Source organism: Nicotiana tabacum, chromosome 18, assembly GCF_000715075.1.
Source record: "Nicotiana tabacum cultivar K326 chromosome 18, ASM71507v2, whole genome shotgun sequence".
Classification (NCBI taxonomy): domain Eukaryota; kingdom Viridiplantae; phylum Streptophyta; class Magnoliopsida; order Solanales; family Solanaceae; genus Nicotiana; species Nicotiana tabacum.
The window spans coordinates 39,639,753-39,666,167 of NC_134097.1; the positions used below are offsets into that span (position 1 = coordinate 39,639,753).

At 41.6% G+C, this 26,415-nt stretch overlaps 1 protein-coding gene across 1 annotated transcript; it reads left to right on the plus strand.

Moving 5' to 3' along the window:
* The first annotated feature begins 2,256 nt into the window (after window positions 1-2,256).
* On the plus strand, window positions 2,257-2,916 carry LOC142172482 (uncharacterized). The gene has a single exon (XM_075236112.1). It carries the CDS (start codon window positions 2,257-2,259, stop codon window positions 2,914-2,916), a length of 660 nt encoding a protein of 219 aa, XP_075092213.1.
* Window positions 2,917-26,415: the final 23,499 nt, after the last annotated feature.

Consider the following 26,415-nt stretch of genomic DNA (forward strand, 5'->3'; position numbering starts at 1 on the left):
TCGTAATTTCTATCCTTTTAAATAAAGTTCAAGTTAAGAGTGTTCTCATGGATCCAGGTAGTTCGGCAAATATAATCAGGTCAAGGGTCGTGGAGCAGCTCGGGATGCTCGATCAAGTCATACCGGTATTTCGGGCCTTGAATGGCTTTAACATGGCAAGTGAAACAATGAAGGGAGAAATCATCCTCCCATTCAACGTGGCCGGAACAATACAAGACACCGGATTTCATGTCATCGAAGGTGACATGAGGTATAATGCTTTGCTTGGAAGGCCATGGATCCATAGCATGAGGGCGGTGCCATCGACACTTCATCAGATGATGAAGTTCCCAATGAAGGATGGCGTGAAACAGTATATAGAGAGCAACATGCAGCTAAGGAGATTTTTGTAGTGCACGACTTGGCACCGGTATCGGCACCATCCACATCAGAAAAGTCGAAGGACGAACAGGTGGCCAAATAGCAATCACAGCCCGTGCCCTCAGTTGAGCCCGTGGGACTCATGTTCGATGAATAGGTGACTGAGGACAGAGAAGAGGATTTCCTCATCCCCCGAACCTTCATTACCCCCAAGGAATCGGATGCGACGAAGTCCACGGTCGAAGAACTCGAGAAAGCCATATTGATCGAGCATCTTCCAGAACGAAAGGTATACCTGGGGACGGGGATAACCCCTGAACTCAGGAAAATACTCAGTCAGTTTCTCATTGATAATATTGATTGCTTCGCTTGGACCCACTTAGATATGAAAAGGACCCCACCGGAGATAACTACCAATCAACTAAGTGTCGATCCCAGATTTAAACCGGTGAAGCAAAAGAGGAAACCTCAGTTTGAGGTATAGCATGCATTCATCAAAAAGAGGTAACCAAACTTCTCAAAATAGAGTCCATCAGGGAAGTAAAATATCTCGAATGGCTAGCTAGCGTAGTGGTAGTCCCTAAATAGGGGAATAAACTTAGAATGTGTGTAGACTACAAATATTTGAACTAAGCATTCACTAAAGATTTTTTCCCACTGTCCAACATCGATCGATTGATCGATGCTACGGCTGGCCAGGAGATCCTTACCTTTCTCAATGCCTACTCCGGGTACAATCAGATTCAAATGAACCCGGAGGACCGGGAAAAGACTTTGTTCATCACGAAGTATGGTACATATTACTATAATGTAATTCCCTTCGGGCTAAAAAATGCAGGAGCAACATCAGCGCCTAGTTAATAAAATGTTCGAACATCAAATAGGCAAAACCATGGAAGTTTATATTGATGGCATGCTAGTTAAGTCCCTGCGCACAGAGGACTATTTGACCACTTGCAGGTGACATTCGATATCCTAAGAAAGTACAACATGAAGCTCAAACCAGAGAAATGTGCTTTCGGAGTCGGTTCGGGCAAGTTCTTGGGCTTCATGGTGTCGAACAGGGGGATAGAGATTAATCCCGATAAAATCAAAGCCATCGAGGAGATCACCGTGGTGAACAATGTGAAAGTCGTACAATGGCTGATGGGGAGGACAGTTGCCCTTGGACGATTTATCTCGAGGTCATCAGATCGGAGCTATCATTTCTTTTTCCTACTCAAGAAGAAGAACAACTACGTATGGACTCCAAAATGCCAACAAGCCTTGAAAGAATTGAAACGGTATCTCTCGAGCCCACCCCTGCTCCATACTATGAAGGAGGATGAAACACTCTACTTGTATCTAGTCGTGTCAGAAGTAGCGGTAAGTGGCGTGTTGGTTTGAGAAGAGAAAGGTACATAATTTCCTATCTATTATGTGAGTCGGACCCTAGGCGATGTTGAAACCAAGTACCCCCATTTGGAAAAGTTAGCTCTTGCATTAATAAGCACATCTATTAAATTAAAACCACATTTTCATTGCCATCATATATGTGTGCTGACTACATACCCACTTCGAAATGTTTTGCATAAGCCCAAATTATCAGGCGGATTGGCAAAATGGGTCATCGAACTTGGAGGATATGGTATCGAATATCAGCCTCGAACGGCTATCAAGTCTCAAATTTTGGCAGACTTCGTGGCTGATTTTGCACCTACCCTCGTACCCGAAGTAGAAAAGGAAATCTTGCTAAAAATGGGTATGTCATCGGGGGTATGGACCCTCTTCACAGACGATGCCTCAAATGTGAAAGGATCCAGGCTCGACATTGTTTTAAAACGACCTACGGGCAGTATCATTAGGCATTCTATCAAGACTTCTAAATTGACTAACAATGAGGCCGAGTATGAGGCCATGATTACAGGTCTCAAACTAGCCAAGGGCCTTGGGGCAGAGGTCATCGAGGCAAAGTGTGACTCCCTTTTGGTAGTAAATCAAGTGAATGAGAGCTTCGAAGTTCGAGACGACCAAATGCAGAGGTACTTGGACAAACTTCAAGTGACATTGTACCGTTTCAAGGAATGGACGCTAGACCATGTACCTCGGGAGCAGAATAGCGAGGCCGATGCACTTGCAAACTTGGGGTCATCGGTAGAAGAAGATGATATCGTCCCTAGGACTGTCATCCAACTATCGATGGCAGTGGTCGAAGAAGGCCATGCAGTGATTAATTCAACATGTTTAACGTGGGATTGGAGGAATAAGTACATAGACTACTTGAAGCATGGGAAGTTCCCCGCGGACCCAAAAGTGTCAAGAACACTTCGAGCCAAAGCAACTCGATTCTCACTCGCTGAAACTGGAATGTTGTATAGAAGAACCTTCTATGGATCACTGGCAGTGTGCTTGGGACCCGGTGACACAAATTATGTATTAAGAGAAATCCATGACGACATTTGTGGGAACCATTCTAGTGCAGACTCTCTGGTTCACAAGGTGATTAGAGCGGGATATTATTGGGATAGCATGGAAAAGGATACCAAGGAGTTCGTTCGAAAGTGTGATAAATGCTAAAGATTTGCACCGATAATCCATCAACCCGGTGAACAACTCTATTCGGTCCTATCCCCGTGGCCATTCATGAAATAGGGATGGACATTGCCATCCCCCAACTAACGGCGCCAGGTAAAGCTAGATTTATTTTGTTTATGACTGACTACTTCTCAAAGTGGGTTGAAGTGCAGGCCTTCGAGAAGGTAAGAGAAAAAGAAGTCATCGACTTCATATGGGACCACATCATATGTCGGTTCAGGATACCTGTCGAAATAGCATGTGACAATGGGAAACAGTTCATCGGTAGTAAAGTAACAAAATTCCTTAAGGACCATAAAATCAGAAGGATCCTATCAGCACCTTACCACCCAAGTGCAAATAGTTAGGCCAAGTCTACAAACAAAACCAGCATTCGAAACTTAAAGAAAATGTTAGATTATGCAAAGGGCAAACGGAGAGAATCATTACCCGAGGTGCTATGGGCATATCGAACGACGTCGAAGTCGAGCATGAGGGAGACCCCATTTTCTTTGGTATACAGATCTGAAGCATTGATCATAGTCGAAGCCGGGGAACCTAGCGTCAGGTTCCAGCATGCCATCGAGGGTTCAAATCACGAGGCTATGAACACCTCTCTCGAACAACTCGATAAAATGAGAGGCCGTGTTAATTCGAATGGCCATACAAAAATAAAGGATCGAAAGGTATTACAACAGAAGGACAAACCTTCGATATTTTAGAGTCGGAGACATCATCCTAAGGAAAGTCATTCTTAACACTCGAGACCTAAACGAAGGGAAACTAGGTCCCAATTGGGAAGGACTGTACCGTGTCCTCGGAGTTGTAGGGAAAGGATCCTACAAACTTAGCACAATGGATGGTGAGCAACTACCAAACAATTGGAATGTATCGTTGTTCAAGTGATATTACTGCTAAGGTATGACCTCTCCCCTTTTCCGTTTGCATTTAAAACTAACTCCTTGCAGATGTTCGAGTGGAGATATCGAGGAACCTTTCAGCTCGAAGATCTTGGGTTTGAAAGCATGTGTTGCACTCTTTTTCCCTTAGATTGGGTTTTATCCCAAATGGGTTTTACTGGCAAGATTTTTAATGAGGCAACACATATATGCTACCTAAAGAACATTCAACAAGTATTCAAGGCTTCTTTTCGATCAACCTCGAATACTGGGGGGAAACACCCTCAGAGGTTATATTTTTGAGAAAGATATTTCACGCCTAAGAGGTCCTCGATATGAGAACTTTGTAATGGGCCAAATGGTCAAATGAACCGTGTCTATATAGAATAGTCGAGCCCCGACGGCAAAACATGTACGCATGTATTAACTATTTAAACAAGCATTCAGGTTATATCAAAAACACCTTGTATCTCATACGAGCTCCACACTTACAATCCTACGGGAAGCGGCTCGAGGGCCAAAGTACCTTGAAATACCCGGGGATTGTCACTGACAGTCAACACATCCGAGTAATCGAAAATTCGGACTCATAATACCTCAAAGAGGCACCCCCTTAAAACAAAGGTCAAGGCCAATATACTCGGGGTCTAACTTTTCGAACAAGTTCGGAAAGATATCGGGAAACAAGTCCAAGTGACAAACCCGAAGGCTACGGCCATACTAAAAGACTACGGTCACATAAAGGTTATGACCAAAATAATGCAATTCGGAGACGTTCGACTTTCGCTACAAATTAAAGGCCTTCAACTATTGAAAAACCGGTTAAAACAGGCTACCCTCGGCAAAAGCAAACTATAAAGGGCTTTAATAAATTCAGCCTCCGAAAAATATGAAGGCCTCGATAAAACCGGCCCTCAATTAATCCAAGGGCTTCGATAAAATCGGCCTTCAAAAATACCTCAAGAGGTATTCAATTATGTGTATGCAAACAAATAACCAACAAGGTTCCGATACGTCAAACCTTCGAAAAACTCAAACGGGTACAAAAAACACATGCTAAGGCATACAAAATTTTCACTAAGATTTTTAGTTGAAAAGAGGGAAAAGTTTATAGCTATTTTAGAGGCTGAATTGGCCCGACCTAAAGAGACTAAGGGCCAACCTAAAAGAGCCTAAGGGCCAAACTAAAAGAGCCTAAGGGCCAACCTAAAAGACCTTAAGGGCCAATATTTAAAGAGATTTAAGGCCGAAGCACACCATGCTCGAAGACCTTACCCAACTCGGACTCAAAATTCCCGAACTAAAACTTAGCTCGAAGAATCGAACCTTAAGTGGTAACCTATTATTGGTCGTTGATCAAAATACAAATATTTGAGGATCTACTCTACCCCAAATTTGATTCAATGCTCAGAGGTTAGAGCATCAAAACTTTAACAAACGCTGAAGAAAAATTGAGGGCAAACGACAAAGGGAAATTCTTTTTATATATACAAAAAGATATTACACGGGGGTCGTACAAAGCAAAAATTACAAAAAGATAGAAAACATTCTACCTACTCCAGAGGGGCATTCCCCCTTGGACCTGTCGTTTCCCCGGGACCAGCCTCTTCCCCGGGGGTAAGTTCTTCGACAGCCCCCTCCTCTTCATCATATCCAGCGTCATCATCGTCATCGGAGGAAAGGAAAATTTTTGCATAATCCTCGTCTGCTTAGCTTGCTTTATCTCCTTGGAAAGATCAAAGCCCTTAGCATGAATCTCTTCGAGGGTCTCCCTTCGAGATCGGAGTCGGACATAGTCATTGATTCTTTTTTCCCAATCGGAAGCCTCCCTCAACTCCATCTAAACATCGGCAGCATCTTTCAAATAGATGGTCACCGTCCTGTTGGCCTTGGCCTGTATTACACTAGCTTCGGCCCTGACTTCCACCACTTCGGCCTTGGCCTTCGCAAGACCAGCCTCGAGCTCAGCTATTCTACCAGCTTGAACCAAGTTGCTCCCTTGAGTGTTTCGAAGTTGAACATCGAAGGTCGATACCTTCACCAACACATCATTTTTAGCCACAACGAGGGCATCCATCTTCGCTTTCCATTCATTGCACTCAGCTCAGATTTTATTGACCTCGCCCTGAAGCTGCCCGATCATATCTAGCTTCTGCTACAACTGAGATATTGAAGTATTAGCCTCCAAAGAAGGGAGAGGTAGCCCATATTTTTTTGGAACAAAGGTTACCTGCTTTTCTAGCTCACTCTCGTATTCACAAGCTTCGGTCAGCTCCGATCGGAGATGTTTCAGTTCTTACTCCTTTTTGTCAAGGAGAAGCCTAAGCATTTTCTCCTCACTCGAAACCCTACGCAATTCGACTTCATAATGGCGCAATTCGGTCTTCAATTTTTCAAAGGCCTACACAAAAGAAAGGAATGATTAGTTAGACAGAAGAAGAAAAGTATGGCATTGGAGAAATATCAAGGCCGCTAAAACTTACAATTAAACCCATCCGCTGGGTCGGCCTCATCGAACTCAATAAAGTAACCCTGGAAAGGGCCGTCTTCACTCGGGACCCCGCCAAGCTCGAATGTCATCACATTCTGAGCATCCCTAATGGTATCTTCAGAGAAGGCCAGAAACGACGAGGGTTGAACTACTGTTATGGCCTTGGGGAGATCACCCGAGGCGCTTTGTTCAAGCAGAGGAGCTTCGAGGTTTGCTCCCTTTAGAGTATTTCCGAAAGTCTGAGAAGCGGTTGTCGCGTCAGGTAAAGCAGGGCCTTCATCCCCCTTTTCTTTTAAAGCTCCTTCCTCGAGGCTAGGGGCCCCGAACTCAGTAGGCTTGACAGCCTCGAAAGATTTCCTGGTTTGAGCCAGCAACATCGAACCCTCTATCTCGTCACCATCATCATCCATAAACTGGTGGGCCGAGTCAATGTCCACACTTATGACGACATTTCTCCTACGCCTTCGAGCGGGCTCTGTTTGGCTTTGGGTGTCCTCTCTCGTCGAGGAAGAGGTCCTCTTGCTATCCTCCTTAGGATTTGGAGCCGAAGATCTTGTTTCTTCCCTGGAAGAGGGCGACCTCATCTCAAAGAACTCATGAATACCTGCGATAGAGGAATCATGTCACATGAAGAAAGATATTCTTAATGAGGAAAGAAATATTATGGCATGTACCGTGATGTTTCTCTTCCTACTTGACCTTAAACAAGTCCCACCATTTGCGTTTGTCGTATAAAGAAGTAGCAGCTAGTTTGCGAACCTAGTCCTCAAGGTCGAGAATCGCATTAGGCATCCACGGAACCACTGCAAAGAGGGGAAAGGAGTAATTATGCAAAGTTTAAAAAAATTATGGAAAATAATTAAAGAAATCCACTCACGTTCGAAATTCCATTTCTTGGGGAACGACAGGAACTTCTAGGGAATAATATCGACGGTCCTCACCCGGATGAACCGGCTCATCCAACCTCGATCCTTGCCTTCGTCGTTATTGGCGAAGAAGGAATTGGTTGATCGGTGTTGGAGTTTTATTAAACCTCGGAAATGTTGAGGTCAATATAATCGAATGAGGTGGCTAAGGGTGAAATCGAGCTCGGCCTTTTCACTACAGAACCTCATCATTATTACGATCCGCCAAAAAGATGGATGAATCTGGCCCAGGGTTACTTGATATCTTCGGCAAGATTCGAGCTCGAGCGGGTCGAGGGGATCCAATGTAAAGGGGTATGTATATACACTCAGGAACCCCACAACGTAAGTTGTGATGTCCTCCCCTCGAGAAGGTATTTGCAGAACGACCTCCTCTCCCCATTTACACTCCCTCCTCACAGCATCAAGATGACTTTCCTCAATTGACCTTATGTACCTCGATGCATGCTCTCGACGTCCGGAAACATCGGGAGGGCTCTCGATTATAAATTCCTTTTTAAGGAAAATTTTCCCGGCACAATCTCATGAAGAGCCGGCGGTTTACCACCGGCCGGACGGGAAGTAGAAGTAGAGTTCCTTTCTTTCTGAGGAACAAATTTGGAAGTTTTCACCATCAGTGCCTTAGAAAAATAAGAAGAAAACGAGTGAACCGGTGAGGTTTTGAGCGATGAAACGGAGGAACTAGAGGTGAAAAGGAAAAGTATAGAAGAGAATAGGTGTTGCAAGGTGGAAAATTCCTTAATGAGAAGAGAAAACAAGTATATATACTGGAAGGCGGCGACGGTTCATTAGTAGTGGTGGCCGACCGGCTCTGACAAGCATTTATTGTTTTTGGGAAAAGAACCGACGGGACGCTTTGGTCATTTCAACGCTTACGTCATAAGAGTGGTGCCACCATAAATGACTTCGGGAATCTAAGTCGTTTCATATTATTTCATTCTAACAAATGCAGGGACTATCTGTATACGGTCAAAATCAAGGAGCCCGATTTCAAAGTCTTAAATTGGGCTATAAGTCCGAGTCCGGGTAAATAGGGTTGGACCCGGCTGAAGGACACGCAACTTGAGAGAGTAGATCGGAGGCTGGCACAACCTACATCGAGGGCAATACAATCTCGAAGCCACTCTAGAAAGAGCGGAAATTTCTCAGGGACACGTGAATCAAGGCATAAATCAAAAGATAATATTTGTACGAAATGGTACAGGTTTGTACTAGATGGTTATACACTTGTACCAATAGAATTATTTATCACAATTAGGAATGTACTATATTGGAGTTTTCTCCTCCTATATAAAGGGGACCAAATCATTTGTAAAGGATACATTATTCACTGCAAAAGAATATTCTACTTTGCTTTTCTTGTTTACCGTGCTCAACAATTGTCTTTAGATTTATTGTTTTTACTTTATTATTCATACTTCAATGCTCTTAGCTGACCTCGCGGCCCTCAGGAGAATCGAGCTTGAGGTCCTTAATGTTCTAACAACACTAGTTTGGTTCATCAATTCTTCTTACTTAAACTTTATATTATTTGTATATTCATTAGTATTGGAATAAATCACATATCTTTAAAACCACAAATCACATCTAATTGTTACTTCCATTTTTCGAGGTAAACAAATCCAAAACGGAATATATCCCAGTAGACATAGGGATGGCTGTTTGGGATGAAGCTAGGTGGGTCAAGATGCGCTTAGTAAATAAACGGGCTAATGCACAATCCTGTCCAAAGTTCATTTGGGTCAAGATGGACTAAGTCAAGTTGAGCTAATTAATGGATCGTTATCCAATCTGTTCAATCCAAATCTTTTCACTATTCTCAACTTTTAAACAAACCAAAAACCAATATTTAAAAAAAATTAAAATATATTCACAAATAATCTCCTCTGACTCAAATCATTATATGTTGTGGATTATAATACAGTACCTCAGAAATAGCCTAGTGCTCGTCCTTTATTTTATATGTTTGATGATTGTTTTTGGCAACAACAATTAGTTAAATAAATCATTAGACGTGTTCTTTTAGTTCAAGTTTCAACATACATTTTCTTAGGTTATAAGAATTATTTCTTTCACCTTTATGTCAGTATCAAATACCTGCTGGTTTAATTATAGAAAAGATGTCGTGGTAATTAATTAACAATAAATAAAATTACATCTGAAAATATTTAATTAATTCACAGGTAATATGAGTAAATGTTTCATAATATACAGGGCCGCTAAAAAGCATTAGCTCTAAGGAAATTATTTTATTCGACTCAAAAGTTGAAGAAGGAATATTATTAACTGGAATCTTATGATACGTACATTATATATTAATTCATCCTTTCCCAGTTATTATTAGGAATGCATAAATTGTTTGCCATTATGAATCTAATCATGTTCTTTAACCCTTAATTTAATAATGAATTATTCAGAAAATATCGTTTGTATAAGCCATGAAACATCCAAGATTAAAATAAGAAACAAAATTTATTCAAGTACATCCATCTTTAAACCAAACACATTGTCACGACCCAACTCCCATTGGAGTCGCGACGATGCCTAACATTATTTGCTAGACAAACCAATAGTCACACAATAACAACGAGCTTGAATAAGCATGATTTAAATAACTCAACAACAGAAATATTCTGAAATAACTTATGAAAACAACATCAATACTGCTACAACCATCCCAAAGATCTGGTGTGAATGAGCAGATGAGCACTACTGAATATCAAAATACAAAGCCAATTCCTCAATATAATTGTCAGGACAATGAAATAGTAAAAAGGAAATAAATGAAAGAGAACTTCAAGGTATGCAGATGTAATAAAAGCTACCTCATAGTCTCTCAAGTATTGGTACCAACACAGCTCTAGCAATCACCGCGTCTGAAAGTACCTGGATACTACACATGAAGTGCAGAGTGCAACATGAGTACAACCAATCTCATGTACTCAATAAGTAATAAACCTATCCTTGGGTTGAAAGCACGAACTCAGATAAAACAGTCAGAGACCAATATCAATAACAACACACGATATAATGATGAAAGTTACAGTAAATAGCTTAAAGGAATTATCATATTCGTCTCGTTCACATTACAGAAATTAATACATTCTTCCAAGTATAACAGTTACAGCCCAACATAGATAAGAACATTTCTTTTACCAGCTAGCATGAGGAAAATACATCTCTATGCCTATAAGTCACATATGCATGTCAAGTAAATGATATCACAATGATATCCTCTAGTACTCTCACTCTCATCACCCTCAAGGTATCTGATAAAATGCTCACTTCAGCATACACACAATCATTCAGCATTGTATGGGTGTGTCATCAATGCGTCTCACCAAAGCACGTGTATATATCACTGTGTTTTCGCTCACTTCTAGCATGTAAGACTCCGGAGGGGCAGATCCTGGACAAGCGCTAATCAAAACCTAATATGGCCTGTTGCAGCGTGCAACCCGATCCAAATATCACTCTCAACACAGCTCTAAGGCCCACCTCAGTCATCAACCTCACCAGTCTCAAGGGCTCACAATCTTATATAACTCAGCCAAACAATATCACATATGGAATATAACAATAGCATGATGTAACAATGAATAAAGTACAGAGACTAAGATAAGGTATGCAAACGAAGAATCATGATTGGGTGTATAACTACAATTAAGACAGATAACTCAAAACAACAAAAAAAGTCCCATTATATCTCATCAAACTAATCATATTGCCTAAATATAATTTTTAATATAAATCATAGCTCAAATAACCAAACAAGTAGAGAAACACGGATATAACAAGACATGATATCAAAACAAGTCCGATAAGAGTCTAAAGTCCACTCGGATCATGAATACTCTAGTTCATGCACACACAACCATCATCTAGCATGTGTGTCACTCCAACACATTATAAATAACATAGTTCTCAGGGATAATTACCCTTAAATCCAAGTTTAGAAATGTTACTTATCTTAAAATGCACAAATCAATACTCTAAAAGGCCTTCCCACGCCAATCAACCTCCGAACGACTCGAATCTAGTCACAAAAAACTTAATATCATCAAATAATGCCATCGGAAACAACTTCAAATAATAAAGATTCGATCTTTATCAAAATCAAAAAGTCAACCCAAAAAGTCAACTCTGGGCTGACACCACAGTATCGAGTCAAACTCACAAATTCTGAATACCCATGCAATTACGAGTTCAACCATATTAATTTCATCCAGTTCCAACCTCAAATCGACCTTCAAATCCTCAATTTTCACTTTAGGAAAGTTTTTACTAAAATTCTCAAATTTTTCACTTTAAATCACCAATTAAATGCTAAAAAAAGATGGAATCATGAAATAATAATAAATCTGAGTAACAAACACTAACCCCGATCCAAATCGTGAAAAATTCCCTCAAAAATCGCCCAAAATCGAGCTCTCTAACTCAAAATGTGATAAAACAAAAGCCCTCAAAATAGAGTACTATACAAGTTTGCCCAGGTGTCCTCTTCGCGATCGTGGGACCATCTTCACGATCACGAAGAAAAAAATCATCTGCCAATATTACCTCTTCGTGAACATGGTCTGAAGCCCACGAACGCAGTCCCTTTGCTCATCTGGCCGACGCGAACGCGGCCCCTCGTGCACGAACGCGAAGGCCAACCACTGGCGCCCCCCTCCAGCTATTCCTCTACACGATTGCGACTCGTAGAACGCAAACGTGATGCATCTCTCCCCTCAAGTCTACGTGAATGGGACAGCCATATCACGAACGTGATGAGTAAATCCTTAGCCACCCAAAACACAATTCGTGATTGCGAACACCCATCTGTGATCATGATGAACTATAGAATATCAGAAAACCAGCAACTCCTTAACATGAAGAAATGGCATGTAGCCCATCCGAAACACACCCGAGGCCTCCAGGACCTCGTCCAATCACACCAACTAGACCCAAAACATAACACGGACTCACTTGAAGCCTCATATCACACAAAACAACATCAAAATCACGAATCGCACCCCAATTTAAGCCTAATAAACTAATGAACTTTCAACTTCCAAAACTCATGATGAACCATATCAAGTCAACTCCGAATGACCTCAAATTTTGCATGCAATTCTCAAATGACACAACGGACCCATTCCAACTCCCCGCACCAAAATCCAAGCCCGATATCAATAAAGTCAACTCTCAGTCAAACTTATCAACTTTCCAACTTTCGCCAAAAAGCACCAAACCAACCTACGGACCTCCGAATCTATATCCGGACATATGCCTAAGTACAAAATCACCATAAGAAGCCATTTGAACCATCAACACTCCATTAATCGTCTATATAAAAGTCAAACTCCAGTCAACTCCTTCATCTTAAGCTTTTAACCTTGGGACTAAGTGTCTTAATTGACTCCAAAACTTCCCCGAAACCAAACCAACCACCCCAGAAAGTTATGAAACCCCAAATACACATAAGCAAAGCTGGGGAAACATGTCTAAATACTCAAAATGACCGGCCGGGTCATTACATTCTCCCCCTCTTAAACAAACGTCCGTCCTCGAATAGGTCTAGAATCATACCTGGAATCTCAAATATGTGTAGATATGTGCTCTGCATCTCCTTCTCGGTCTCCCAAGTAGCCTCCTCCACTGGCTGACCTCTCTAATAAACCTTCACCGAAGCTATATTCTTCAACCTCGACATCCAAATATGCCGTTCCAAAATGGCCATCAGTTGTACGTCATAAGTCAGATCCTCGTCCAATTGTACCGTGCCGAAATGAAACAATAGGTGAACTCCCGATAGACTAGGTGGCAAGAAAAGTCTATAGGCCACCTCTCCAATCCTCTCAAAAACCTCAGAAGGTCCAATATACTAAGGGCTCAACTTGCCCATCTTCCCGAATCTCATCACACATTTCATGGGCAAAACTTTGAGCAGAACCTTCTCACCACCATATATTGAACACCACGAACCTTTCTATCATCATAACTCCTCTGCCAGGACTGTGACGTACGAAGTCGCTCCTGTATCAACTTTACCTTCTCCAAAGCATCATGGACCAAATAAGTGCCTAACAACCTAGCATCTCCAGGCTCAAACCAACCAACTGGAGAACGACATCTCTTCCCATATAAGGACTCATAAGAGCCATCTGGATACTCAACCGGAAGCAGTTTTTGTAGGCGAACTCTACTAATAGAAGAAATTAATCCCATGAACCTCCAAAGTCGATCACACAGGCACGTAACATGTCCTCCAAGATTTGAATAGTGCGCTCGGACTGCCCTTCCGTTTGGGGATGAAATGTTGTACTTAGCTCGACCCGTGTGCCCAACTCTCGCTGAACCGCTCTCCAAAACTGCAAAGTGAACGAAGTTCCTCGATCCAAAATGATAGACACAGGCACATCATGAAGGCGAACAATCTAACGAATGTAAATCTGAGCCAATTGCTTTGAAAAGTAGGTAGTCACAACTAGAATGAAGTGTGCATACTTGGTCAGTCTGTCCATAATAACCTATTCTACATCGAATTTCCTCAAGAGGAAGTCCAACTACAAAATCCATCGTGATACGCTCCCACTTCCACTCCAAAATATCAAGCCTCTAAATTAAACCACCGGGTCTCTGATGCTCATACTTCACCTGCTGACATTACATACACCGAGCAACATACTCAACATTATCTTTTTCCATCCTCCACTACTAATAGTTTTGCCTCAAATCTTGTTACATCCTCGCGACACCTGGATGAATGGAACACCACGAGATATGGTCCTCATCAAGAATCAACCTAGACAACCCATCCACATTTGGAACAAATATCTAACCCTACATCCTCAATACCCCTGTCATCACCAATAGTAACATCCTTAGCATTACTATGCCGCATCGAGTTCTTTAGGACAAGCAAATGAGGGTCGTTATACTGACGCTCTCTGATGCACTCATACAAGGATGACCGAGAAACCATGCAAGCAAGAACCCGACTAGGCTCCGAAATATCTAACCTCACGAACTGGTTGGCTAAAGCCTAAACATCTTATGCTAGCAGCCTCTCACCAACTGGAATATACGCAAGGCTACATTGGCCTTCAGTCTTCCTACTCAAAGCATCGACCACCACATTGGCCTTCCTAAAGAATGGTAATATCATAGTCCTTTAGTAGCTTTAACCACCTCCGTTGCCCTCAAGCTCAGATCCTTTTGCTTGAATAAGTGATGTAGATTCATGTGATATGTTAATACTCACAAGACAAGTCGTAGAGATAGTGCCTCCAAATCTTCAATACGTGAATAATGGCTGCCAACTCCAAATCATGATCGGGGTAGTTCTTCTAATGGGGATTCAACTGACGTAAAGCATAAGCAATCACTCTAGCCTCCTGCATCAACACCCAGCAATGCCAATTTGCGAAGCATCATAATAGATTGCGTAACAATCTAACCCCGATGGTAAAACTAGAACTAAAGCTGTAGTCAAGGCACTATTGAGCTTCTAAAAACTCTCCTCACACTCCTTAGACCACCTAAATGGGGCACCCTTCTGGGTAAATCTAGTCAATAGTGCAGTAATGGACGAGAAACCCTCCACAAAATGGCGATATCCGACCGAACCAAGGAAACTCCGGAGCTCAGTAGCAGAAGATGGTCTGTGCCAACTCAGAACTGCCTCAATCTTCTTTGGATCTACCTTAATCCCCCCACTAAGCATCACGTGCCCTAAAAACTCCAGTAAATCAAGCCAAAACTCACACTTGGAGAATTTAGCATATAACTTCTTCTTCCTCAAAGTCTAGAGTACGATCCTCGAGTGATGCTCATGATCCTTATGGTTGCATGAATACACCAATATATAATCATTGAATACTATGATGAAGGAATAAAGATATGGCTAGAACACACTGACTATTAAGTGTATAAAGGTTGTTCGGGCATTGGTCAGCCCAAAAGATGTCACCAGGAACACATATCGACCATAGCGGGTCTTGAAAGCTGTCTTCAAAATATTTGAATCCCGGATCTTCAACTATTGATACCCCGACCTCAAATCAATCTTCGAGAATACTCTAACACCCTGAAGCTGATCAAATAAGTTATTAATGTGCGGTAATGGGTACTTGTTCTTAATTGTAACTTTGTTCAGTTGCCTGTAGTCAATACACATTCTCATAGTACCATCCTTCTTCTTCACAAAGAGAATCGACGCACCCCACAGTGACACACTAGGCCTGATGAAGCCCTTATCAAGTAGCTCCTGCAACTATTCCTACAACTCCTTCAACTCTATAGGTGCCATGTGATACGGTGAAATAGAGATTGGATGAGTTCCCAGCACCAGATCAATACTAAAATCAATGTTCCTATCGGGTGGTATGCTTAGCAGGTTAATTGGAAATACATTCGAGGAGTCTCTCACTACCAGAACTAAACCCAATGGTAGGAGTATTATCACTTACATCCCTCATGAAGGACATGTACACCAAACATCCCTTCTCAACCATATGTTGGGCCTTCAAATGTGAAATCCATCTACTAGGAACATGATCCAAGGAGCCTCTCCACTCCAACCTCGGCACCCCCGCATCGGTAGCGTCAAGGTCTTTGCGTGGTAATCAAGGATAGCATGATATGGCGACAACCAATCCATGCCTAGAATTACATCAAAATCAACCATGCTAAGCAGTAAAAGATCAACCCTGGTCTCATAACTCCCAATAGTCACCACACATGACCGATACACATAGTCTACAATAAAAAAATCACTCACAAGCATAGATAAATGAATTGGCATAACTAAAAAATCACGAGGCATATCCAAATAACGAGCAAAGCTGATGACACAAATGAATAAGTGGAACTAGGGTCAAATAACACCGAATCATCCCTATGGCACATTGAAACAATACATGTGATCACAACCTTGGAAGTAACAGCCTCTGGCTTGGAGGGAAAAGCATATCGAGCCTGACCACCACCTGACAGACCTTCCCTTCTAGGGCAACCTCGACCCGAATAACCTCCACCCCAAGCTGGATGAGCGGGTGGTGTAGTAACTGGTGCGGGAGTCATAGCCTAACTTCTTTGTTGCACTGGACCTCCAATAAAACAGGGGCAAAACCTCCTCACATGCCTCAACTCCCCACACTCATAATAACCTCAAATTGGAAAGGACTTTTAGGCCTAAACCAAACCCCGAGTACTAGAATAATTGATGAAAGAACCCGGTACTAACAAATCCTGAACTGATGGCGGTACAAACTTTAAGCTGGAAGTGCAGTAAAAGATGACGGAACCAGAAGAGTGTTGTATAAAATGTGGCTAGCTGATGCACCACGAGGAACCTAATGAGCTATCTGAGCGGTCCTAAAAGGATGACCTCTGCTTTGACGTGACTGACCTCTGATGAGCTATCTGAGGTACCACTGAAACCACCTGAACCACGGGGCCTCTTGCACTCCCGCTCCTCGTGCCCAAGCCTGTGAACCTACTCCAAGCACCTAGCAATCTCGACCAACTATTTAAACCTAGCATATGTTTTGACCACTCGAGCCAAACTATATATAGACCATAGTTGAGGCCATCGATGAACCTTATGATCCTCTCTCTCTTGGTGGGAACCAACCATACTGCATGACGAGCCAAATCTGCGAATCTTATCTCGTATTGAGTTACAATCATACCCTCCTAGCGTAGCTACTCAAACTCCCTGCACAACTCCTCTCTGCAAGTCAATAGGACAAACTTATCTAAGAAGAGAACTGAGAACTGAGGCCATGTAAGTGGCGTTACGTCAGTTGGCCTGCTCAACTCATAAGCTTGCCACCATCTTTAGGCTACCCCTGTTAGCTGAAAAGTAGTAAATGCAATTCCAGTGGTGTCTAAAATACCCGTTGTGCAAAGAATCTACTGACACTGGTCTAGAAAATCTTGATCATCCTACAACTTCCCCCCGCTGAACTTGGAGGCTTAATCCTCCCAAACCACTCCAGCCTCTTCTGCTCCTTATCACTAATAGGTAGGCCAACTTCTGCCTGAGCAAAAACAACCTGCTAAACTGGTAACACCCCCGACATCTTATGACCCTAATCTAGCTTCTCTAAAGTACGGTGGTAGGAGTCTGGGCACCTTCCCTAGCCCGTGAGGTAGCTGGTGTAATTGGGATTCAAACTGCCTGAGCCAGACTCGTGCATACAGTCAAAATCTTAGGAAAGGCCTCTTGAAGGCCCAGAACAGTAATAAGCACTATTAGTGCCTGAGTTGGTCCTACCGTCTCAACTATATCCAGCACTTTCTCCTCCGCTGGAGAAACTGGTAGCTCCATAAGTGCTGTTCTTGGTGCAATGCGAGCCTTACCTCGGCCTCTACCTTGGCACCAGCCTCTCACGGCCTTAACTGGTGGTATTGGTTCCTAATCGCCTGATCCATCTGAACGTGTCCTCACCATCTGTGAGAGATTAGAAGAATAAAGGTTCAGACTTCGGAATTAACAAATTCGTATCACAAGAATGCAAGAAAATAAAGTTTCCTAAAAGTCATGTAGCCACTCGGAGATAAGTACAGACGTCTCTGTACCGATCTACAAGTCTACTAAACTTTCTCATGAGTTTTGAGACCTAAGCAACTTAGTGCTCTAATATCAACTTGTCACGACCCAACTCCCATCGGAGTCATGACGACGCCTAACACTACTTGCTTGGCAAACCAAAAGTCATAAAATAATAATGACTTTGAACATGATTTAAATAACTCAACAATAGAAATATTCTGAAATAACTGATGAAAACAACAATAATACTACTACAACTATCCCAAAGATCTGGTGTCAACGAGTACATGACCACTACTGAATATCAAATTACAAAGCCAATTCCTCAATACAACTGTCTAGACAATGGAATAAAAACAATGAAATAAATGAAAGAGAACTTCAAGGTCAGCGGATGTAATAGCAGCTACTTCGTAGTCTCTCAAGTACTGGTACCAACACAACTCTAGCAATCATCACATCCAGAAGTACCTGGATCTGCACATGAAATGTAGAGTGTAGAATAACTATAACTGACCCTATGTACACAATAAGTAGCAAACTTAACCTTGGGCTTAAAGTAGTGACGAGCTCAGATGAAATAGTCAGAGACCAATATCAATAAACATTTATGATATAATGATGAAAGTAACTATAAATAGCTCAAAGGAATTATCATATTTGTCTTGTTCACATTACAGAAATTTATACATGCTTACACCGGAGTCGCGACGATGCCTAACACTACTTGCTAGGCAAGCCAACAATCGCATAATAATAATGAGGTTGAATAAGCATGATTTAAATAACTCAACAACGGAAATATTCTGAAATAACTAATGAAAACAACAACAATACTGCTACAACCATCCCAAAGGTCTAGTGTCAACAAGTATATGAGAACTAGTGAATATCAAAATACAAAGCCAATTCCTCAATATAATTGTTTGGACAATGGAACAGTAATAAGGAAATAAATGAAAGAGAACTTCAAGGTCTGTGGACGTAGTAACAGCTACCTCATAGTCTCTCAAGTAATGGTACCAACACAACTCTAGCAATCACCGCATCTGAAAGTACTTGGCTCTGCACACGAAGTGCGCAATGTAGCATGAGTACAACCGACCCTATGTACTCAATAAGTAACAAACCTAACCTTGGGCTGAAAGTAATGACAAAATCAGATAAAATAGTCAGAGACCAATATCAATAACAACACACGATATAATGATGAAAGTTACAGTAAACAGCTTAAAGGAATTATCATATTCGTCTCGTTCACATTACAGAAATTTACACATTCTTCCAAGTATAACAGTTATAGCCCATATCCTCAAGTATGCTCACTCTCAGCAACCTCAAGGTGCCTGACTCAAATGCCCGCTTCATCATACACACACAATCACTTAGCACTATACGGGTGCCGGACATCAATGCCCCTTACCAAAGCACGTGTATATATATCACTATGTGAGGTCATCGCATGCATGTCAGATTTGGAGGGGGTTGATCCTTCCCAAAAGCTAATCAAAAGCCAATATGGCATGTTGTGGTGCAACTCCAAATAACAATAAAGCCAATATGGCCTATTGCAGCGTGCAACCTGATCCAAATATCACTCTCAACACAGCTCTAAGGCCCACCTCAATCATCAACCTCCAAGTATCAAGGGCTCATAATCTCATATCACTTAGTCCAAACAGTATCACATATGCAAAATAGCAACAACATGATGTAGCAATGAATTAAGTATAGAGATTGAGATATGGTACGCAAATAAAGAATCACCACTAGGTGTATGACTACAATTAGGACAGATAGCTCAAAACAACAGAAACAGTCCCATTATATCTTAACCAATTAATCATCGAGCCTAAATATTATTTTTAAAATGAACCACACCCTATATAACCAAACAAGTAGGGAAACACAAATATAATAAGGCATGACAGGAAAACAAGTCTACTAATAGTCTAAAAGTCCACTCAGATCATGAATACTTCGGTACACGCACACACGCCCATCACCTATAATGTGTGTCACCCCAACACATTACAAATAACATAGTTCCCAAGGATAATTACCCTCAAATCCATGTTTAAAAATGTTACTTACCTCAAAACGTGCAAATGAATACTCCAAAAAGCCTTCCCACACGAATCATGAGGTTAGATGTTTCATACACCATCCGGGTTCTTGCTTGCATGGTTTCTCGATTTTCTATGTATGAGACCATCAGAGAGCGTCAGTATGGCGACCCCTATTTTCTTGTTTATAAGGACACAGTGCAGTACGGCGAGGCCATGGAGGTTTCTATTGGAGATGATAGGGTGTTGCGGATGCAGGGTCGGATATGTGTGCCCAATGTGGATGAGCTTCATGAATCAATTTTTAAAGAGGATCACAGTTTGCGGTACTCCATTCATTTGGGTGCTTCCAAGATGTATCAGGATTTGAGGCAGCTTTATTGGTGGATAAGAATAAAGAAAGATATAGTAGAGTATGTGGATCGGTGTTTGAATTGCTAATAGGTGAAATACGAGCATCGGAGGCCGGGAGGTTTGCTTAAAAGATTTGAGATTCCTGAGTGGATGTGGGAGCGTATTACCATGGGTTTAGTTGTTGGGCTCCCACGAACCTTGAAGAAATTTGACATGGTGTGCATCATTGCAGATAGATCGACCAAGTCTGCACATTTCATTCCAATGGTGGTCACCTATTCTTCAGAGCAGCTGGCTCAAATATACATCCAAGAGGTCTTTCACCTTCACGGTATGTCGGTGTCCATTATTTATGATCGAGGCACGCATTACACATTATGAATCTGGAGAGTCGTGCGGCGGGAGCTAGCGTTGAGTTAAGTACAACATTTCACCCCTAGACAGACGGGTAGTCAGAGCGCACCATTCAGATTGGAGGATATGATACGGGCATATGTTATGGATTTCGGGGGTTTATCGGATCAGTTTTTACCGCTTGCTGAGTTCGCCAACAACAACAGCTACTGATCAAGTATTCATATGGATCTTTATAAGGCCTTATATAGGAGGCAGTGTCGCTCTCTAGTTGGTTGGTTTAAGCCACGAGAGGCTAGGTTGTTGGGTACTAATTTGGTTTGGGGTGCCTTGGAGAAAGTCAAAATGATTCAGGATCGGCTTCGTACAGCCTAGTCTAAGCAGAAGAGTTACGTTTGATTGAAAGGTTCAGGAGGTAGTTTATATGGTGGGAGAGAGAGTTTTGCTTGGAGTTTCACCCATGAAGGGTGTGATGAGGTTTGGGAAAAAGGGCAAGTTGAGCCATAGATATATTGGTCCTTTTGAGATCCTTGAGAGAGTTGGTGAGGTGGCCTACAGACTTGCATTTCCACCCAGCTTATTGGCATTTCACTCGGTGTTCCATGTTTCCATGCTCCGGAAGTATTATGGTGATCCGTCCTATGTATTAGATTTTAGCTCAGTCTAGTTGGAAAATGATTTGACTTATGAGGAAGATCCAATGGTTATTTTAGCACGATAGGTCCGGAAGTTGAGGTCTAATAGTTATCCTTATGTGAGAGTGTAGTGGAGAGGTTAGCCAATCAAGGAATCCATGTGGGAGTCCCAATCCGATATGCGGAGTAGATACCCATACCTTTTCACCAGTCCAAATACTTCTCTATGTCCGTTCTAGGACAAACGGTTCTTTTAGAGGTGGAGAATGTGACGACCCGATAGGTCATTTCGAGTATTAGCCCTAAATTCCGAGTTCCAAGACCTCTATTAGCTTTGTTTGATGTTTCTTCGTTTGTGTGCGTGGTCCATGTTGCTTTTTGAAAAGCTTTAATGTGAAAATTTGAAGAAAATATGATTTTTGGCTTTAAAAACAACTTGAGTTGACTACGGTCAACATTTTGTGACAATGACCTCGGATCAGTATTTTGACGATTCCTGTAGGTCCATATTGTGATTTTGGACTTGGGCGTATGCCCGGAATTGATATCGGAGGTCTCTAGGTTGATTTGGCTCATTTTGCTGAAAAATAGTAATTTGAAAGTTTGGAAATTTCATGGGTTTGACTGTATGTGGATTTCATGGCTATCGGGTTCGGATTTTAATTTCAGAACATGGTATAGGTCCATTTTTCTAATTGAAACTTGTCTGCAGAATTTGGTGCAATTCGGAGTTGGTTCGTTATGATTCAGACGCTTAGTTGTCATTCTAGTTGTTCTTGAGTTCCCTTTTGAAATTTTATTCATTTTGATGTTCGATTTGTAGTTTTAGATGTTATTTTGGTGATTAGATGTGCATATTTGGTTTGGAGCCTGAGGGGCTCGGGTAAGTGTCGGACGCGTTTCGGATGATTTTGGTTATTGCAAGGACTGCTGGTAGAGTGTTCATTTCTATGTCTGATGCAGATCTCGCATTTTCAAGGTCTGGCCATTTGCAAGCCTCGCTTTTGCGAACAAAAGTTTGCATTAGCGAGCAGGGCCTAGAATTGGGTAACCTCGCATTTGAGAGTAAATAGTTCGCATTTGCGAACTGGCTAAGTCCGTTTTGCGAGCATTTGGTCGCATTTATGACGCCTGGAAAAAATGGAACATCTCCGCATTTGCCAAGAATCTGGCTGCATTTGCGAAGGTTGGGTTTCCATACTTGTAATCATTTTGTCGCATTTGCGACATCTGGGCTTCTGATGCACAATTTGCAGTTGCAACCTTTGCTTCTCATTTGCGTTGCTCGCAATTGCGAACGAGACATCGTAATTGCGACATCTAAAGATGGGTAAGGAAAATCGGGACTTAGCTCATTTAACATCATTTCTCAACCCTAAACACTCAAGAGGCAATTTTTTCAAGAGACTTTTCTTCCCAAAATCATTGGTAGGTAACTCTAATCCACTTTCTTTCAATTCCCCATTACTTTTCATGAGATTTCAACATCAAATTTAGGATTTCCATGGTAGAAATTAGAGATTTGGGTAGAAATTAGGGATTATGTAAAATTGAGGTTAGATTTCAAAATAAATCACATAACCGGGCTCAGAAAGTGAATGGGTGATCGAATTTTTGTCTGATTCTTGGGTTTTGACCAAGCGGGTTTGGGGTTGACTTTTGTTGACTTTTTCAAAAATGATCAAAATTGATCCTCTTTCATTAATGGATGGTTTCTAAAGCTTTTTGAACTGTTTGATTAATAATTTGCCTGATTTTGTTGGTTTGGAGGCTTGTTCAAAAGGCAAAGTCATAGTTAATTGATTGCTTTGATTTTGTATAACCTTGTCTTGAGGGAATTAGGACTTGTTGAATTAATTGTTATGTGAATTATGTGGGAAAACAGCGTATATACAAGGTGACGGGTGTATATATGCCGCCTTGGAATTTAGCATGCGGGATTTGGTTATTTATTTCTATGTTTTCGATTATTTCATGATATCTCTTGTTATATGCTTTAATTGTTACATGGTTTTACTTGAATTCTGTGCTATATTTGTTACTTGTCATTTTACTGCTACCTTGCCTTACTTTGTTCGTTCCACATATGATTTCTGCTTATTTGCTACCTGTTTCCACTCGCCTTAATTGCATATCTTAATTTGTCACATGTTTACATGTTTCTATTGTTTTTATATTATTTGTTGCACTTTATAATGTTGTTTTACATGCGTGAGCTGTTTAACTGTTATGTACGATGAATTGTTAGATTTCGAGATAATAGAGATTCTCCGATTATTATGTGGCTGTTTACTGTCATGTACATTTATCTTCTTGATATAGATATTTCGTAAATATTGTTGTTGAATTGTTTATGTTGATGATTGAAATTGTTTGGGGAGTGGGTTGCACGCTGCAACGGAAATTAAAAGGTATTGAAATGAAATGAAGAAATAAGGACGGATTATGATATGAACAGATGATGATATGGTGGGATCGGGTTGCGCGTCGCAACAGATGGGATATGTTGTAATTGTTTGTAACTGTTGAGTTATCCCCGATATTGTGATATGAGACTTGAGGTTTTGTTATTCTGGGATCTCTAGTAGTTGAATTTTTGGGTTTTTTTTTACGAGTTAATTATTTTATTTCTATTTTCTATTTTTCTGTTATTATTATTATTTCGTACAAGTTATTTGTAAGAGACTTGCCATAGCCTCGTCACTACTTCATCGAGGTTAGGCTCTATACTTATAGAGTACATGGGGTAGGATGTACTCATACTACACTTTGCACTTCTTGTGCAGATACCAGAGTTGATCCCATAGCGAAACTGCTCGGATTCAGCTACTTTCGGGGACTTGAGGTATAGTTGCACGTCATTCATAGCCCTAAAGTCCCCTTCCATTCCATCATTACTGTTTATTTAGATTCAAATAATTGTATTTGTTCAAACTTTATCTATAGCACTCTAGATGCTTATTTATTCGTGACTCCAGATTCTGGGATATGTTTAGATTATGTTGTTTAGCATTATATCACTCTATTTCAGACTGTTACAATTGTTATTTTTAACGGTTTGTCTCGAATTCTTAAAATTGGTTAAGTAATTTAGTTAATGTTGGCTTGCCTAGCAAGTGAAATGTTTGGTGCCATCAAGATCTAAGGGTGGGACTCCTGGTCGTGAAAAGTTTGTATTAGAGAACTAGGTTGCCTAGGTCTTACGAGTCATGAGCAATCTTAGTAGAGTCTGGAGTATGGGTATGGATACGTCTATACTTATCTTCCAAAGGCTATAAGGCTTTAGGAAAGTTTAACTTCTTTCTTTCTTTATCATGTGACTTTATTCCATTACTGAAGTTTGAGCCATTCTATTCTTGTTCTCTTATAGATGGTGAGAATACGCACAACATCCACAACCAAGCAGGAGCAATATCCCCCATGTGTAGCCACTACTAGATGTAGGGGCTGGGACCGAGGCAGAGAAAGAGCTGAGCCTAGAGCACTTGCAGTAGGATCCATCATGGAGCCTTAGATTGATCATTGGGAGGAGGTCCCAGTTCAGATTGCACCAGTTGAACCCGCTCAGATTCCTCAGAGATTTATAGCCACTCCAATACTTCAGGATGCCCTAGTCCTCTTAGTTGACTCTTAGAGAGTGTAGATCAGGCTGGACTATTTCCTATGGAACCAGGTATCCTCAGGCTGGGGGAGGAGCACAGACTCCCACTACTCACACTCCGGAGCAGATGGCTCCCATATATCAGAGTCCAGCAATTCCAGCAATTGGGGTGGTTCATCCTGTTATTGCTACACAGCCCAAGGAGAGGCCCGTGATGTTTGTTGAGGGATTGATGAGGTTGGATAAGTTCACCATGATCTTTCCTATTTAGTGGTACACCTTCTAAGGACCCACGGGATTAGTTGGGTCATTGCCATGAGGTGTTGCGCAATATGGGTATTGTTGAGACTAATGGGGTCGAGTTCGCAAGGTTTCAGATGGACCTTTCTACCAAGAGTTGGTTGCAGGATTATGTTCAGAGTACACCAGTCGGTTCACCTCTACTTACTAGGGATCAGTTTTTGTAGAAATTTTTGGAAAAGTTCATTCCTTTCACTTTGAGTGAGGAGAACCGCAAGCAGTTTGAGCGCCTCCACCAGGGTAGCATGACTTTCAACCAATATGAGACCAGATTTTTGGATCTAGCCCGTCATGCAGCTATTTTGATTCCCACAGATAGGGTGAGGATGAGGAGATTTATTGATGGTCTTACTTTTAGTATCATGCTATAGATGGCCAAGGAGACATGTGATGATATTTCCTTCTAGAGGGTCGTAGATATTTCTAGATGGATCGAGATGATTTGTAATTAGGGTAGAGAGACATCTGAAAAGAGGCCTCGTCATTTTGGTAGTTTTAGTGGTGCCTCATCTTGAGGTAAGGGTTCTTTTGATAGAGGCCATCCTCCTAGGCCGATTCAGTCAACTCTTCAGGTAGCCCACGGTGCTTTAGGCAGTCGTGGTTCTTATGGATCTCGTCCTGAGCAGCCAGCATTCAGTACACCTTCATTTCCAATCATTGCACCACCGCTATAGAGTTACTACAATGGTTATCCAGGCTATCAGGTTCAGTATCACCTTCAGCAGCCACAGCAGCCGAGGGAATGCTTTGAGTGTGGAGGTACGGGTCACATCAGGAGGTACTGTCCTAGATTGATGGGCAACAGACCTCAGTAAGGTTCTCGTGCCATTATGCCGGTACTGGTTTCTCCACTGCTCGCACAGCCCGCTAGAGGCAGGCATCAGGCAGTTAGACATGGAGGTCAGGCCATTAGAGGTGGAGGCCAACCAGCTAGAGGATGTCTGATAGGTAGAGTTCATAGTGGTGGGGCCCAGCCCCGTTGTTATGCATGCCTGGCTATACCTGAGGCAAAGTCATCTGACGCCGTCATCATAGGTATTGTTCCGGTTTGCCATAGGGATGCCTCAGTTTTATTTGATCCAGGCTCTACTTATTCATACGTATCATCATATTTTGCTTCATATTCGGTTATGCCTCGTGATTCTTTGAGTGCTGTTGTCTATGTGTCTATGACTATGGGAGATTCTATTGTAGTAGATCATGTTTATCGCTCATGTGTTCTATCGGGATCTTTGAGATTAAGGTAGTCCTTCTACTTCTTGATATGGTAGACTTTGATGTTATCTTGGGTATAGAATGGTTGTCACCTTATCACATCATTTTGGACTATCAC

What these genes read in the sequence shown, in the direction of transcription:
- LOC142172482 (XM_075236112.1), top strand. Translation starts at nt 2,257, where the DNA reads ATGATTACAGGTCTCAAACTAGCCAAGGGCCTTGGGGCAGAGGTCATC.